Below are 17,329 nucleotides of genomic sequence, written 5' to 3' on the forward strand. Positions count from 1 at the left end.
AAAGGTGGACAGGGACAAGGTCGGCATGGGAAAAAAGTCGACATGAGTTTTTCACAAATTTTTTCTTTTTTGGAACCTTTTCATACTTAACGATCCACGTGGACTACGATTGGGACGGTAATCTGTGCGGAGCGGAGCGAAGGCACCATGCCTGAAGCATAGCGAGCGAAGCGAGCCATGCGAGGGGACGCGGTGCACTAATTGGGGTTCCCGGTCACTCTACGAAGAACACATAAAAAACTCATATCGACCTTTTTCTATGTCGACCTTGTTCCTGTTGACCTTTTGTCCATGTCGACCTAAGGTGTGTCGACCAATTGACGTCGACCTAAGGTGTGTCGACCTTTTTGTTGTCGACCTGGAGTCCCAGACCCATGAGAACCACCCCCCTCCCCTCTCGGCGGCTAGTATACAGTGAGGATTACCCCCTCCCGTTGGTGGCTAGTATACAGTGAGGACCCCCCTGTTGGCTTGTACAGTGGGGAAAACTTTCCCGGTGACTAGTATACAGTGAGGACCACTGGTCGTTAGTATACAGAGAGGACCCCCCTGTTGGCTTGTATAAAGTTAGGACCCCCTTCTCGATGGCTAGTATACAGTGAGCCCCCCACCTCCCCTGGTGGCTAGTATACAGTGCGGACCTCCCCCTGGTGGCTAGTATACAGTTAGGGCCCCCTTCTCGGTGGTTAGTATAAAGTGAGCCCCCCTCCCAGGTGGCTAGTATAAAATGAGGACCTCCCCCTGGTGGCTAGTATACAGTGAGGACCCTCCCCATCCTGGTGCCTAGTATACAGTGAGGAACGTCACCCCCCCTGGTGGCTTGTATGCAGTGAGGACCTCCCCCTGGTGGCTAGTATACAGTGAGGACCCTCACCATCCTGGTGCCTAGTATACAGTGAGGACCCCCCCTGGTGGCTTGTATGCAGTGAGGACCTCTCCATTGTGGCTTGTATGCAGTGAGGACCTCCCCCTGGTGCCTAGTATATAGTGAGGACCCCCCCCCCCCCCCCGATGGCTTGTATACAGTGAGGACCCCCCTGGTGGCTTGTATACAGTGAGGACCCCACCGCTGGTGGCTAGTATACAGTGAGGACCCCCCCTGATGGTTAATATACAGTGAGGACCTCCCCTTGATGTCTAGTATACAGTGAGGACCCTCACCATCCTGGTGCCTAGTATACGAGGACCCCCCTGGTGGCTTGTATGCAGTGAGGACCTCCCCCTGGTGCCTAGTATACAGTGAGGACCCTCCCCATCCTGGTGCCTAGTATACAGTGAGGAACGCCCCCCCCCCCCCCCCCCCCACCCGGTGGCTTGAATGCAGTGAGGACCCCCCTGGTGGCTTGTATACAGTGAGGACCCCACCGCTGGTGGCTAGTATACAGTGAGGACCCCCCCTGATGGTTAATATACAGTGAGGACCTCCCCCTGATGTCTAGTATACAGTGAGGACCCTCACCATCCTGGTGCCTAGTATACGAGGACCCCCCTGGTGGCTTGTATGCAGTGAGGACCTCCCCCTGGTGGCTAGTATACAGTGAGGAACGCCCCCCCCCCCGGTGGCTTGTATGCAGTGAGGACCTCCCCCTGGTGGCTAGTATACAGTGAGGACCCTCACCATCCTGGTGCCTAGTATATAGTGAGGACCTCCCCCTGGCAGCTTGTATACAGTGAGGACCTCCCCCTGGTGGCTTGTATACAGTGAGGACCCCACCCCTGGTGGCTAGTGTACAGTGAGTACCCCCCCCCCCCCCCTTGATGGTTAATATACAGTGAGGACCTCCCCCTGATGTCTAGTATACAGTGAGGACCCTAACCATCCTGGTGCCTGGTATACAATGAGGACCCCCCTGGTGGCTTGTATGCGGTGAGGACCTCCCCCTGGTGGCTTATATGCAGTGAGGACCTCCTCCTGGTGCCTAGTATACAGTGAGGAACCCCCCCCCCACGGTGGCTAGTATACAGTGAGGACCGCCCTGGTGGCTAGTATACAGTGAGGACCCACCCTAGTGGCTATTATATAGTGAGGACCCGCCCTGGTGGCTAGTATACACTGAGGACCCGCCCTGGTGGCTAGTATACAGTGAGGAATTACAGTAGATAGTGGGAATTGCATTCATTATGAAGGATATATGTAATAGTGTCCTGGGTTGCCCCTAGAAATTAGGGGCGTTGGTGGCTGTGACAGTGGACTTGGCTAATTCATAAAATTATAATGAGCTCTTTCTTTCTTTTCCCAGAATAGCGGACACGCTGGAGGCGCTCTGCCCTGAGCCGGAGTGTTGGGGCACGGCGGCGTCACTGAGGATACATCCTTGCACTAGTTCTGTCGGATTCCACGGGTGACCAGTGCGGCTCTCTGGCTCCACACCACTGCTCCGAAGACACTGTGAGACTCACACAAAGTGTGTCCAGCTTCCCCACGTCCAGTGGATGTCACTCAGGATTATTACTGGAGATGGAGCCCCTGGCAACCGGCAGGGCCGGAGCTGAATTGCGGTCAGGTTTGGCGATGGTTTCCCGTAGATAGTAACAGACATTGGGGTAGATGTATTAACCTGGAGAAGGCATAAGGAAGTGATAAACCAGTGATTTTATTACTGTATCTCGGGGAGCAGAGAGCACCTCCCAGGTGTACAAGGCCGTATTCACGTCTCACGTCCCCTCTGCCACCAGACCTGCCTTCTCCAGGGTCGGCTCCCGCCTGCGATGGGTTCTGGACTGTCAACCGGCGCAGTTGTGGCCATCTCATTTAACTGTATGATTGCATTACTGATCCTGATTCTCTTCCTCATTCTGTGTAAGGCCTGCCAGACCCCGTCCTGCCCGAACTCCATACCCTCGCCGGATTCGGAGATCAGAAATGAGGAAAAGTACCTCCTGAAGCCGTGAGCTGAGATTCCTGCGTCTGCAGAGCGCGGCGTTAGCGTTGCACTATTCCGGAATAGCCGTCACTGCACTATGTAGCACAATGCACACTCCGAGGCCTGCACGTTTTGTAGCTTCGCTGAGGGCACCAGGAGCAGAGTCTTCTCCCCGCTCTGCACCGACGTTGGGAGGGAAGTGAGTTATGACCCATCCCTGTAGATGCAATAGGTCAGAGAAATGCAACCCGTATACAGAGCTCTTAATGCATCGCCGTTATGTCTTCCTTCCTATAACCTCCTGTGGCCTGAATTCCGGGGAGTGACGATGCCACTGTCACTGGTCATAGCGCAGGGCCGCATGGCTTCATGTCCTGGACCTGTAGTGCACTGTAGTCAGTCGGCCCTGCTGCCGGCCTGGTCAGTACATACAGAGCACGGCCCGGAGAGCTGTAGTAGAGACCTGTCCCAGATGTCATTTGTAGCAACTAAACACGCGCTCTGGCAGGGTCAGTGGGCCGGGGCTCGGAGGGGTGTGAGGGCTAGGTAGCACATACCACTAATAATCACTCTGCACAATGGATGTCTGGCTCGGAGTCTTGCTGGACCTGTAATGGGGTCACCAGACTCAGCATGCAGACCGAATCTCCACTGTTATATGTCTGTTGGGACCCACAGAATTCTCCCAGTGTGACTCACAGATCCCCATGTAGCTAGGTCAGCCTCCAGGGTGGCGGTGGGGAGCGCGGATAATACATGTAAGACTTACTGTAGATATTTTATCGTCAGGAACCTACAGCAATAATGAGAGCTATCCGGTGTGGTGCTCTCCTCACTATGATAATGCAGTGCCACCTACCTCCTCCAACACCCCATCCTGTCTGTCCACCAGTAACGGCACTCCTGGATCAGGGATGGCTGGGTGATCGGTGCACAGCAACGACCTAGCTTCCTCCTACAGCCCCTGCATTGGCAGCATAGGGACTTCTGCAATCAGTTACTCTGGAGTGGGGGGACTGGCCAGGCGGGTGTCTTCTCTGCCACCCATAGATTTGGGCCACCCGAGGTCTCCATTTGCCTTAGGGAAGATATATGGGTGTGAGGGGAGGTAGGGTTAACATTAGGATGGATTCCTGTGAAAAGGAGTGGAATGAATTAGATGTTGGAAGAGGACCAGGAACGGGGCTGGGAATTTGCAGCAAGAGGAGACACTGACCTTTCACTAAGACGTGTTTTGTAGCTGAAACTTTACTCTGCACCTTAAAGTAACCAGACTGCGTATAATAACCTGTCACACTTTGTATCATGTATCAATTATTTATTAAACAGATACTTTACAGTTGTGACTTTTGTTCTGCAATTCCGGCTACATTTCCCCAATGTTCCATCACAGTTCTGCAATGTTGAATATATTGTTTTTATGCAAAGTCTTTATTAAAGATAATAAGGAGCAGATTCCTCCCTGCAACTCATCATCTCCACCCGGACCCCCGGTGTCTGGCAGCAGTGGATGGAGGCTTGGGAGGCTCCTGGCAGGTAGCGTTAGATGGAGGCTTGGGAGGCTCCTGGCAGGTAGGGTTGGATGGAGGCTTGGGAGGCTCCTGGCAGGTAGGGTTGGATGGCGGTATGGGAGGCTCCTGGCAGGTAGGGTTGGATGGCGGTATGGGAGGCTCCTGGCAGGTAGTGTTGGATGGTGGCTTGGGAAGCTCCTGACAGGTAGCATTGGATGGAGGCTTGGAAAGGTCCTGGCAAGTAGCATTAGTTGGGAGCTTGTGAGGCTCCTGGCAGGTAGGGTTGGATGGGAGCTTGGGAGGCTCCTGGCAGGTAGCATTGGATGGAGGCTTGGAAAGGTCCTGGCAAGTAGCATTAGTTGGGAGCTTGGGAGGCTCCTGGCAGGTAGGGTTGGATGGGAGCTTGGGAGGCTCCTGGCAGGTAGCATTGGATGGAGACTTGGCATTAACCTGGAAGGTAGGGTTGGATGGAGGCTCCTGGCAGGTAGGGTTGGATGGAAGCTTGGGATGCACCCGGCAGGTAGGGTTGGATGGAGGCTCCTGGCAGGTAGCATTGGATGAAGGCTTGGGAGGCTCCTTGCAGGTAGCGTTGGATGGAGGCTTGGGATGCACCTGGCAGGTACGGTTGGATGGAGGCTGCTGGCAGGTAGGGTTGGATGGAGGCTTGGGAGGCTCCTAGCATGTAGCGTTGTATAGAGGCTTGGGAGGCACCTGGCAGGTAGGGTTAGATGGAGGCTTGGGAGGTTCCTATCAGGTAGCGTTGTATAGAGGCTTGGGAGGCTCCTGGCAGGTAGTGTTGGTTGGAGGCTTGGGATGCATCTGGCAGGTACGGTTGGATGGAGGCTGCTGGCAGGTAGGGTTGGATGGAGGCTTGGGAGGCTCCTGGCAGGTACGGTTGGATGGAGGCTTGGGAGGCACCTGGCAGGTACGGTTGGATGGAGGCTGCTGGCAGGTAGGGTTGGATGGAGGCTTGGGAGGCTCCTAGCAGGTAGCGTTGTATAGAGGCTTGGGAGGCACCTGGCAGGTAGGGTTAGATGGAGGCTCCTGGCAGGTGTCTGCAGTTATGCATTGATGGATATTCTAAGCAGCCTAACAGGTCAAGTAACAGTCCCCCCACACCCCATAGAACTAATCTAATCCCCAGTGATAAAGTGATGCAGGATGGGAAGTAGTTTTATATCCCATCCTGATTTGTTTATTTTTGTTAATAAAGACAGAGCTGGATAATTGTTCCCACACTGCAGTGTCAATTTCCAAAGCTTCTAAAACAGATGTGTTGTTGCCCACAGCAACCTATTAGAGTCTGTCTGTCATTTTCTAGAATGTAATAGGTCAGTGGTTCCTAAACACAGTCCTCAAGGCACCCTGACAGTCCAGGTTTTTAGGATATCCATAGCTGAGCACAGATTGTTAAATCAAATTGACTGAGGAACTAAGTCACCTGTGCATGGTTATCCTAAAACCTGGACCGTTAGGGTGCCTGGAGGACTGAGTTTGGGAAACTGCAGTTGAGGAACGATAGCTAGAATTCTATTGGTTACTATGGGCAACACCACCACTTGTCTGCTCCAGAAGCTTTAGTAAATCTGCCCCGTGCGTGTTGCACTGAACAGCAGATTCTCCACGCAGTGGCTGTTGGTGGTAAGTTTGATGCCACATGATCCAGAATGATGCCGGGGACACACAGAGAACGTGTTAGGGAAGATGATCACACAGAGATAGTGAGAAGCACAATGAGCATGGGGCGGGATTAGAGAGAAGCTGTGCCTCGGCCCAGGGGGCCAGCCAGTGGGAGCTGTGTATCCAGCAGGAAGAGACTCGTCTGCTCTGCAGATGCAGCAACTTCACAGCAGCGATTTATTCCGTTCATTCAGCAGAAATCCTCATTAACTCCTCATGCCCTGAACTGTAATCCGGAAACCGGAAACCGGGAGGATTAAATGGATGAAATTAGGAATAATAAATATTTGTATTGTTTTCTTGATGAGATACAATACTCGGCATTCTTATCTAGAAAACTAGCCCAGAAACAGGTTGGGCCGGAGTGGAAACAATGCACGGCGCTGTAAGCGCTAGTCACCTCGTGTTATCTAGAACCTGAGCCGGGATACATGAGTTACTAGGGGAGAGGAGAGGCTGGCTGCTGTGAAAGGGTCTTCTAGGGTCACAGTGCATGTGACGGAACATGGTTTATGTGTGCCTTAGTGTCGCTTATACGCAGGAAAGACAATGGCAAGATACGATGCCTAGAGTGTACATGTCACATGAAGTCACCATATAAAAACAATAAATGGAAGTATTACCAGACTATGAGAGACCTCTAGAAACATCATTTGATGGCAGATGAGAACCACTTGGCCCATCTAGTCTGCCCCCTATCAGTAAGCCACTCTGCATGGAGTTTAAAATCACCTACCCACTGGATAGTGAAGGTACCATTGAGAGGGAAGTCGCTGATTGTAGGTGGTGTTAAACCTGCTGATCCTGTCTCCCCGCACAGCGATGTGGACTTGGCAGAAACTCAACTTCAAGTCTTTCAGGGTCATAAAACCCTCTCAGCCTTCCCTTTAATTTGCTTTTCCCAAATTACCACCCATGTGGGTGTTAAGGTCCTGATTGGGGACAGGGATTGGGTCCATCAAAATGTCCTGGACAGAACGTTACTGTCCAGAAACACTCCACCCTCGCGCACCTGTCAGGTACAGACTCTACCAGTCCGGTGATGTCATCACTGGGACAGTACTGACCGGATGGTGATGTCATCACTGGGAAAGTACTGACCATGCATAAGGGGGATTCCAGTTCTCTCTAGTCCTGGTGATTGGGTCAGATGTATAAAACAGACACTAAGGAAAGACAATAACCAGTGTTATTAGCCACAGTGGCCACGCTACACATACTATTACTAGTTATCTCACAATGTCCCCATTTATGTAACATGTTAGGCAATAAGAGCCATCGCTGGTCCTGCAGCTCTGTACAGTCTTAGGAAGGTTGTATACTGTCTGCGTCCTACACTGTGTGAGATGAGATGTAGTGACTTCTTCCAGGAAGATGGACCCTCACAGCACACAGATACACAATACATGGATATCACCCAAACGTCTGACACAATGATGTAACGGGGCTCCTGGCCAAATAATGCAATCTTTAAACTCCCTGTGTCTCCTTGCCACTTTCAACTCCCTCCTCTGCCCACCCAAACCTTGATTCCCCGCCTCACTCTCTACCATTGACTTTGCCACCTATTTCACATCCAAAATTAACTCCATACTGTACATCAGGACATCACAACCCATCCGACCCTCAACAAGCCACCCCTCTCCTTTCCCTGACCACCCTATCCCATCCATCTTTCCCCTCTATCTGGAGAGGAAGTGATGACCCTTATCCGGTCCCCACCACCACCAGCTGACCCTATCCCCTCCCTCCTCCACTATCTCTCTACTTCTGCCTGTTCCCATCTTGCTCACCCCCTCAACCTCACCCTCTCATCAGGCATTGTCCCCTCTGCCTTCAGACATGCCATTAGTCATAAAAAAATCTACCCTTGATTCTAACACCCTCTCCAACTATCGACCAATCTCTCTCCTGCCTTTTTCCTCCAAACTCCTTGAGCGTATTGTCCATAACCGCCTCACTGCAAGACCCATTTCAGTCTGGCTTCCAACCTCTTTACTCCACTGAAACTGCCCTTGCAAAAGTCAGCAATGACCTCCTTGCTGACAAATCTAAGGGTCACTACTCTCTGCTTATTCTCCTCGAGCTCTCTTGCTCTTGACACTGTTGACCACCCTCTTCTGCGGCAGATCCTTCACTCCCTTGGTCTATGTCAAACCACCCTGTTTCTTCTCTGTCTCCTCTTATGACTCCACCCCCCCAAACAAACATTTCCACTAACAGTAGGTGTCCCCCAAGGTTCTGTTCTTGGTCCTCTCCTATCTCTCTATACATCCTCATTACCTCCAATATCATCTCTATGCTGATGATACTCAAATCTACCTTTCCTCCCCTGACCTCTCCCCCGCTCTCCTCACTCGTATCTCCAACCGTCTCTGCTATCTCTTCCGGGATGTCCCAGCGCTTTTTTACACTTTACATGTCTAAGACTGAGCTGATCATCTTCCCACCCTCCCGCAGAACCTGATCTCCCACAATTTCATTATCTATTGATGGCACTACTACTGTATCTCCTCTAGCCCCCAAGTGTGTGTCTTGGAGTAATCCTCCCTCTCCTCAATCCACACATTCAGCACCTCTCATAGTCCTGCTGTGTCCATCTCAGAAATATCTCCAGGATCAGACTCTTGCTAACTCCAGATGCTACTAAGAACCTTATCCACTCACTGGTCATTTCCAGATTGGACTTCTGTAATCTCCTATCTATCTGGCCTCCCTAGCGTCCTCCTCTCTCCACTACAATCTGTCCTCGATGTGACAGCCTGGCTTCCTCTCCAAATGTCCTACATCCACCTTCCCTCTCCTACAAGCCCTTCACTGGCTCCCTTTCCTTTCAGAATCCAATTCAAACTTCTCACACTCACAAAGCCCTCACCCACTACTCTCCCATTTACATGTCTGACCTTATCTCCCTTTACACCCATCCTCCTCGCTTCACTAATGCACGCCAACTCTCCTGTCTACTGATTACTTCCTCCCACTCCTACCTCCCAATATTTTGTATGTGCTGCTCCCTATCTCTGGAACTCTCCCCCTCAGACTCTCCACCTCTCTACAAAACTTCAAATGGACTCGCAAGACCCACTTCATCAAACCCAGCCATCGCTCATCCTAACCCTCTGCTCCCCACTCACTGTCTACTCCATCTGTGACATCCATCTTTCTGTCCCTCCCCTTTAGAATGTAAGCTCTCACAAGCTGGGCACTCTCCCCTCAAGGACTTTCCCTTCTCTTACTAGGACCATCATCTACTCCATACTCCCTACAACGGCATCTAATCCTCAGTTTCTGTTTTCTTGTCTTGCACATTTATTTATGTACTTTGTTAGGCACTGTGGAACCTTTGTGGTGCCTTATGATCACAGGACGTCGCCTTGAGTCAGGGACAAATGCTATGAATGTCCATGTATTAAAGGGGTCTATTCATTATCCCTTAATTTCTGCAAATATTTTAACCTACTTTTGTATAAGCTAAAAGTCTCAGGGCCATTCACCTAAGGAGATAATTACCTTTCACTACTGATCTGGACTGGAGTCTGCATACAGTAGTATGGGCACCTAACTTCATCAACCTCCACAAATACTACATTTAAGATTTATTAAGATATTTGATGGTGGTTACCAGGATGAGACGAGAGACCCGTTATGGGTAGATTTAGCAGGGAGATTTGAGATGTATAGGAGAGATTGTTGAGATCTTTGTAGGTAATGGATTCTGGAAGATAGGAGCCAGTATAAGGATTGGTGAAGTGGTGCAGCAGATGGATGTGGTGCAGTCAGAGATTATTCTGAGGTGAAGCTGGGGATAGATGATGGGAAAGCTAGAGAGTAGGAGGTTGCAATGACTCAAGGTGGGAGAGGATGAGAGCTCTGGTTGCATCTATGGTAAGAGACGGCTCATTCTGATAGTATATGTACAGTGGCAAACGCAGGATTTCTAGAGAGGGGTTTCCAAATGCAACCAACAATCTCCCACTTTGTCTAACACTGGAACAAGTGCGGAAGTCTGGGGGAGCAGTAGAAGAACCCCGTACAGACCCTGCACATTACTGTGCACATTGGTCTTTTTATACACTGGATATTGTATGGAATATAGTGTTAATATTTAATACTATAGATGGTCTATACAACTATAGGCTGTATCAAACATATTAAACTAGTATAAATAAAATAAGTGGTCAGGAAAAGGTTAAACATCCCATAATAAATACACAAACACAATAGAACCAGTAGGATACATACTGTGACTGCACTTCCTGAGCTCACATTCTCCCACCTCATGGAAAGGCTCCTGTCTCTTCTTCCTGGCAGCTGCTCTGTGGTCCAGTGCAATGATTGAGGGCCCAGATCCACACACACAGCTACCATGGGGCATGTGCAGCAGCTCAGCTGTGTCCCTTAAACGGCATGCTGTGGCAGCATCTCTAGTAATTGTATTATGCACTATTGCTATTAGAATTTTAGCTGCTGGTCAAGAGGAGGGGGGTTTCTGAGCAACCGGAAGGATCAAGCCAAAAGCTCATTATTAACAAAACTGTGACCAAGAAGATTTAGATTTCCATCAGCAGAATAAATTCACCATATCCTGACTTACTAACATTCTTATCTTTCAGAATTTATAGAAGTGAATTTTAGATTTGGGGCATCCTTACTATTTAGTACATGGAATTCTTTTCATTGTGGTTATTAAACCAAAAAATAAATACCAGGAAAATACCATTAATGATGTGTGGCATTTATCCTCTTACCAGCTACATACCACGTATATGAGATTCTGAAGACTTGGTGAGGTCGGACCTGCCGGATAATGAGGTCATAGGGAATACCAGATAGGGAAGTACCGCCAAAGGTGCAATACATCAGTGATTCTTACCACCAACCCACACTCATACTGCCAACAGGCCATGTTTTGTGGATCTCTTTGTGGAAGCAGGTGGGATCATTTCTGACCCAGCAACATACAGTAGATCCTGTGCATGATTAAGGAAATCCGCAAAACCTGGCCTGCTGGTGGTGCTTGTAGGATGAAGTGGAGAACCCTGCAATGGAATGAGGACAGACAGTGTTTTGTTACCTGACCAACCTTCACCCGTCTTTACCCTACAGTCTGCCCCAAATGCTGCAGGGAGGCTGAGTTCCTGCCTCACCGCCCCACACCCGGCACACCATATCTCTGCACTGTGCCCCATTGTCTCGCCAGCTCCTATGTCTTTCTATGACCTTGTCAGATACTCTCCCTCGCACCCTCTCCAGTAACCACCTGCCACGACCACCTGAAAGACAGTGCTGCCTTCCACTTCTGGGTCTCCGTACGCCCCACCCCCCACCCCAGCCAGACTGCCCTATGAGGGAGAGATCCCATTCTCAGAAGGTCTTCCATGCCTCCAGTATCAGCTGCGGAGCACATGCACCTATCGTGGAGGATACACAGTAACAGCTGTGATCCTGCTCCGGGGACAGTGGCAGGTGGGGAGGTTGACTGGGGCGGTACACCTGTCAAACCGACAGTGCTGAGAGCACGAAGAATATCACCTCTCTCCTACATTCTGACACGCAGAGGGCTGTATACTATGTCTACGTGTCACAAATTGCGTTATGTTCTCTCGCTGGATCACTTACTGGCGTAACCACTCTGTGTCTAAAGGTGCCCATAGACCTAAAGATGTATCTTCCAATCTGGCTGGTTGGAATGAAAATCTGGTAATGGATGGGAGCAAATGACATTGATGGGAGCAAATGACAGTTGACATTTCAAATAGTCAGCTGTCATTTGCTCCCATCCATTACCAGATTTTCATTCCAACCAGCCAGATTGGAATCTTTAGGCGTATGGGCACTTTTAGTTAATAGGAAAGCGCCACCCCTGCTGCACTATCTACAGCTCCATGTGGATAGCCTGGGGTATATAAGGACTTCCTTGTGAGTCAAGATTCGCCAGTGCAACGTTGTGTTTAGCCTGCTTAGACGCTTCATATGAGCTCCTACAGATTACCCATCTAGAGACTTAAAATGCCGTTCCATCTTATCGCATTACTGGCTCCTGGATTCCGGTTCCATTCCAGTGTTTCCTGCATTCCGGTTCCATTACGGGGACTTTCGCATTCCGGTTCCACTCCAGTGACTCCTGCATTCCGGTTCCACTCAAGTGTCTCCTACATTCCAAGTCCATGCCAGTGTCTCCTGCAATCCAGTTCCATGGCAGTGTCTCCTGCATTCTGGTCCATGCCACTGTCTCCAGCATTCCGGTTCCATTCCGGGGACTCTTGCTTTCCGGTTCCATTCCAGGGACTCTTGCTTTCCGGTTCCATTCCATTCCACCATCTATCAACCTCACACTTCCATTATATTCCATGAGTAGAAACTATCTTAGACCATCCAGTTTCCCACATCGTTCCTCTAGCTCCAACCCAGCCCAAGAACCCAGCTCAAGGTCACAAACCAAATGTGATACTGTGGGGAAAATTTACTAAGGTGGGAGTTCTTTTTAGAACTGGTGATATTGCTCATAGCAACCAATCAGAGTCTACTTAATATTTATCTAGCTGCTTCTAGAAGATAACAGATAGAATCTGATTGGTTGCTATGGATAACACCACCATTATTATTTTTTTTAAAACTCCCACCTTAGTAAATGTACCTGTGTATGTGTACTTGGAGTTGTAGTGATACAGATGTTGCTATAGTGACACAGGGGTTATAGTTGGACTGTGCAGAATATTGTATTGTTTGGTATGCATTTAATCTGTTGTATGTGTGATATACAGGTGGCCTGTGTTGGTGAGATACATGAGTGTATATGGGTTACTAGAATTATGGGCCTGTCATTCCGTGGCCGCTAGCTGCTTAGCGCGGCGTTGCCGGGTTGTTCTCTCTCTTTTGCCCGTTTCTCTCCTCCACCTCCCCTTTGTACGGTATTCGCCCCTCGGTGCTAGCTGTGCGTCCTCTCACACTGACAGTTCTGCCCTCTGATGCTCTCAGGCCTAGGGGGAGCCATGCCTAACTGCAGCCAGTGTTCCGCTACGTTTACATTCTCGTACCGGTGAGACAAGTGACCGTTTAATGATGCGAGTATCAGTACTCAGTGAGTATGAGTACTCAGCGGCCATACTGTGTTATGTACACCTGCATGTTTACGTAAACATCTAATCAACCAATCACGTAGCAGCGCCTCAATGCATAAAAACATCTGCAACTGGGGAAAACATGGAGACCGCGTAGCCGGGTTTGTGTGAGAGTCTCCAGCTCGGGCTGCTGATACTGTAGCTTTATATAATACATAGCAGGAGTAAGGGATTCTGGCTGTGTGACCGCGCAGCAATATCTGAGTTCCTGTAAACATTGACATCCGGACACACTAGCGTTCCTGTCTGAGGAAGAGCCGGACCTGCAGCTTATAGGAAACATATGACAGATAGAATGAGGATAAAGAGGTTACTAATGGTGGATAAGCTGATCAGCAGCCCCTGCGCGCAGCCCACCACTCACACCGTGCCCCCATGTGTAAGACCATCCTGCCCACTGATCTTACACCCGCATCAGTCACCATGCGCCCACCCAACGCTGCCAAATACAGGCGTCCCACCCACAGGAAAAAGCAGGAATGTCGACCTACAACCCCCCGGAATGGATCCGTTTTGTGCGTCCACTGGGGCGCCGCCCCGGTTACTGCCCTGAAATATAAGAGTGCTCCGTCAATGGACAATCACTAGCAAACCCCGCCGAATGTGCATGTGCCTGGTACGCAGCGTGCGCAGTCCGTGATTTCCTTGTTATGGCCCATGCGCAGGATGTAGATATCCGCCAGACGCAGCCCCCCCCCCCCCTCCTCATTCTACTGCATCATCTGTGCACGTCTACCTACTGATCTAAGTCAGTCCTAAGGGTGAAATGCTCTGCAGGGTGTAGAGGGGAATGATCTGCAGAGCTAGAGACGCTCTGGATGGTACAGTACATACTGTAGCTTCCACTCTCCTATCTCCCTTCCCCAGACTCTCCCCACCTCTCCCTACATCTCCACCCTTCTCACTAACTCCGCACAGAACCTATAATCTGCTCCTGAATATCTAATGACACCCTGCTACAAATAGGCCTTTCAGCCAGTGGAAATAAGAACCACAGGAGCTGAGCATAAGATGAAGGTAGGGTGAGGAAGATGGAGGAGATATGCGCAGTCTGCGTTGTCACCCCGTATGGCTCAGTGCGCTTCGCTCAGCAGCGTGTTCTACAGATGGCTGCTCGGCCTATACTGAGTGTCACTGGGCTGTTTATAGTATTACTGGTCTTGTGTGGGTCATCTCCCAGATTAGAGTTACCTAGACATGTATGTACATCTAGCCTCCATGTGCCGCAGACGCCTGGCGTGTTATATGCACCTTCATCACAAATTCGCTTCTTAGTCGCAATGTGATGTGATAAAACAATCTGACAAATCTGCACTGTGTGCGATGAATCTGTGCACAAAGCGCAACGGAACATGAAAAGAGCTGCAGCTGCTGCATCGTAGCACTACAACTCAGACAGATATACAAGTGTCGCACACAGATATACAAGTGTCGCATCTCTAATTACTCCCCATGCACTAATATGCACATTCACATGAAGAAGACGCTCGTTTCCTGGTGCACAGAGAAGCAATGTTTGGCGCAGCTGCAGCTACAGTGGATGAGGACACACACATATATATATATATATATATATATATATATATATTATACATGCTGTTTATTGTCGTTCCTGCCTATGGGTGCACTCTGCTGCCTGCCCGCGGGGCGCAGGGACCCCAGTTGCAGACATTAGTAAGAAGCATTATTCTAGATCACATACCAGGAAGGATGTGCGGAGTGACACTGCCACCTGTTACTAGGAATACCGGCGGTATATCACTGCGATCAGACATATTCCACACATGTTGCAAACATATCACATTTATTGCCAATAAGAATGATGATAGCCCTTGGTGGGATCAGCAGAGTAATCCGGTGGATCCCAGGAATCTCATTTCTCAGGCTCTCTGACCAGAGAAAGCAGCTTGTCCAGCTTGGCCACTTCCATCTCCGGCCCCTTCTGAGATTCTTGTCCCTTTTTCTCCTGAAAGAGGGAATGAGCAAGAAATGAGTTACCGTATGTTCCTGACTCTCACCCGTCTAATTCTGTACTGGAAAAAGACTTAGGGGTTCACATAGATAACAAATTAAACAGCAGTACCCAAAGTAGGAGTGCAGCAAAGAAGGCTAATTAGATATTAGCATGCATAAAACGGGGTATTGATGCTAGGGACGAGAGTATTATACTCCCATTCTATAAATCACTAGTGAGGCCACATCTTGAATACTGTGTGCAATTTTGGGCACCATATTACAAAAAGCATATCCTGGAGCTAGAAAAGATTCAGAGGCGGGCGACCAAACTAATCAAGGGCATGGAGACGCTGGAATACGAGGAAAGGCTTGCAAGGCTAGGCATATTTACATTGGAAAAGAGGAGACTAAGAGGGGACATGATCAACATTTACAAATATATAAGGGGTCAATACACAGAGCTTGGAAGGGACCTGTTTTCTATAAGATCAGCACAGAGGACACGTGGTCACTCGCTTAGGTTAGAGGAGGCAAAAAGTTTTTTTCACAGTAAGGACAATACGTGTTTGGAATTCCCTGCCTGAGAGAGTAGTAATGGCGGACTCAGTCAACATCTTTAAGAGTGGGTTAGATAAATTCCTATTGGATAAATATATTCAGGGTTATAGTGCGTAGGCACGCAATATAGTTAATATAACTAGTCCTAACATAAAAATAACTAGTCCTATAATAAGACTGCATAGGAGACCACAAATAGGTTGAACTCGATGGACAATTGTCTTTTTTCAACCTTAGTTACTATGTTACTAATGGACATTGCTGGTATCAGTAACAAGTAACAGTATGATGGAGACAGGGAATGAGAAAGAAATGAGTTATTTTCCTGTCTCTCACCCGTCTAATGGACACTCCTGGTACCAGTAACAAGTAACAGTATGACGGAGACAGGGATGAGAAAGAAATGAGTTATGTTCCTGTCTCTCACCCGTCTAATGGACATTGCTGGTACCAGTAACAAGTAACAGTATGACGGAGACAGGGATGAGAAAGAAATGAGTTATGTTCCTGTCTCTCACCCGTCTAATGGACATTCCTGGTACCAGTAACAAGTAACAGTATGATGGAGACAGGGAATGAGAAAGAAATGAGTTATGTTCCTGTCTCTCACCCGTCTAATGGACATTCCTGGTACCAGTAACAAGTAACAGTATGATGGAGACAGGGAATGAGAAAGAAATGAGTTATGTTCCCGTCTCTCACCCGTCTAATGGACATTCCTGGTACCAGTAACAAGTAACAGTATGATGGAGACAGGGAATGAGAAAGAAATGAGTTATGTTCCCGTCTCTCACCCGTCTAATGGACATTCCTGGTACCAGTAACAAGTAACAGTATGATGGAGACAGGGAATGAGAAAGAAATGAGTTATGTTCCCGTCTCTCACCCGTCTAATGGACATTCCTGGTACCAGTAACAAGTAACAGTATGATGGAGACAGGGGATGAGAAAGAAATGAGTTATGTTCCTGTCTCTCACCCGTCTAATGGACATTCCTGGTACCAGTAACAAGTAACAGTATGATGGAGACAGGGAATGAGAAAGAAATGAGTTATGTTCCCGTCTCTCACCCGTCTAATGGACATTCCTGGTACCAGTAACAAGTAACAGTATGATGGAGACAGGGAATGAGAAAGAAATGAGTTATGTTCCCGTCTCTCACCCGTCTAATGGACATTCCTGGTACCAGTAACAAGTAACAGTATGATGGAGACAGGGAATGAGAAAGAAATGAGTTATGTTCCCGTCTCTCACCCGTCTAATGGACATTCCTGGTACCAGTAACAAGTAACAGTATGATGGAGACAGGGGATGAGAAAGAAATGAGTTATGTTCCCGTCTCTCACCCGTCTATCGGACATTCCTGGTACCAGTAACAAGTAACAGTATGATGGAGACAGGGGATGAGAAAGAAATGAGTTATGTTCCCGTCTCTCACCCGTCTAATGGACATTGCTGGTACCAGTAACAAGTAACAGTATGATGGAGACAGGGGATGAGAAAGAAATGAGTAATGTTCCCGTCTCTCACCCGTCTAATGGACACTCCTGGTACCAGTAACAAGTAACAGTATGATGGAGACAGGGAATGAGAAAGAAATTAGTTATGTTCCCGTCTCTCACCCGTCTAATGGACACTC

General features: G+C 49.0%; 1 protein-coding gene across 1 annotated transcript; it reads right to left on the reverse strand.

Annotated features, from left to right (window-relative positions):
- Positions 1 to 4,336: 4,336 nt before the first annotated feature.
- LOC135004368 (uncharacterized) lies at positions 4,337 to 15,142 on the reverse strand (the record flags this gene model as incomplete). The annotated part of the gene is made up of 2 exons (XM_063951813.1): positions 4,337 to 5,050; positions 15,071 to 15,142. Coding segments are annotated over 2 exons (786 nt in total), but the record flags the coding sequence as incomplete, so codon positions are not given.
- Positions 15,143 to 17,329: the final 2,187 nt, after the last annotated feature.

Source organism: Pseudophryne corroboree, unplaced genomic scaffold (assembly GCF_028390025.1).
Source record: "Pseudophryne corroboree isolate aPseCor3 unplaced genomic scaffold, aPseCor3.hap2 scaffold_1926, whole genome shotgun sequence".
Lineage (NCBI taxonomy): Eukaryota > Metazoa > Chordata > Amphibia > Anura > Myobatrachidae > Pseudophryne > Pseudophryne corroboree.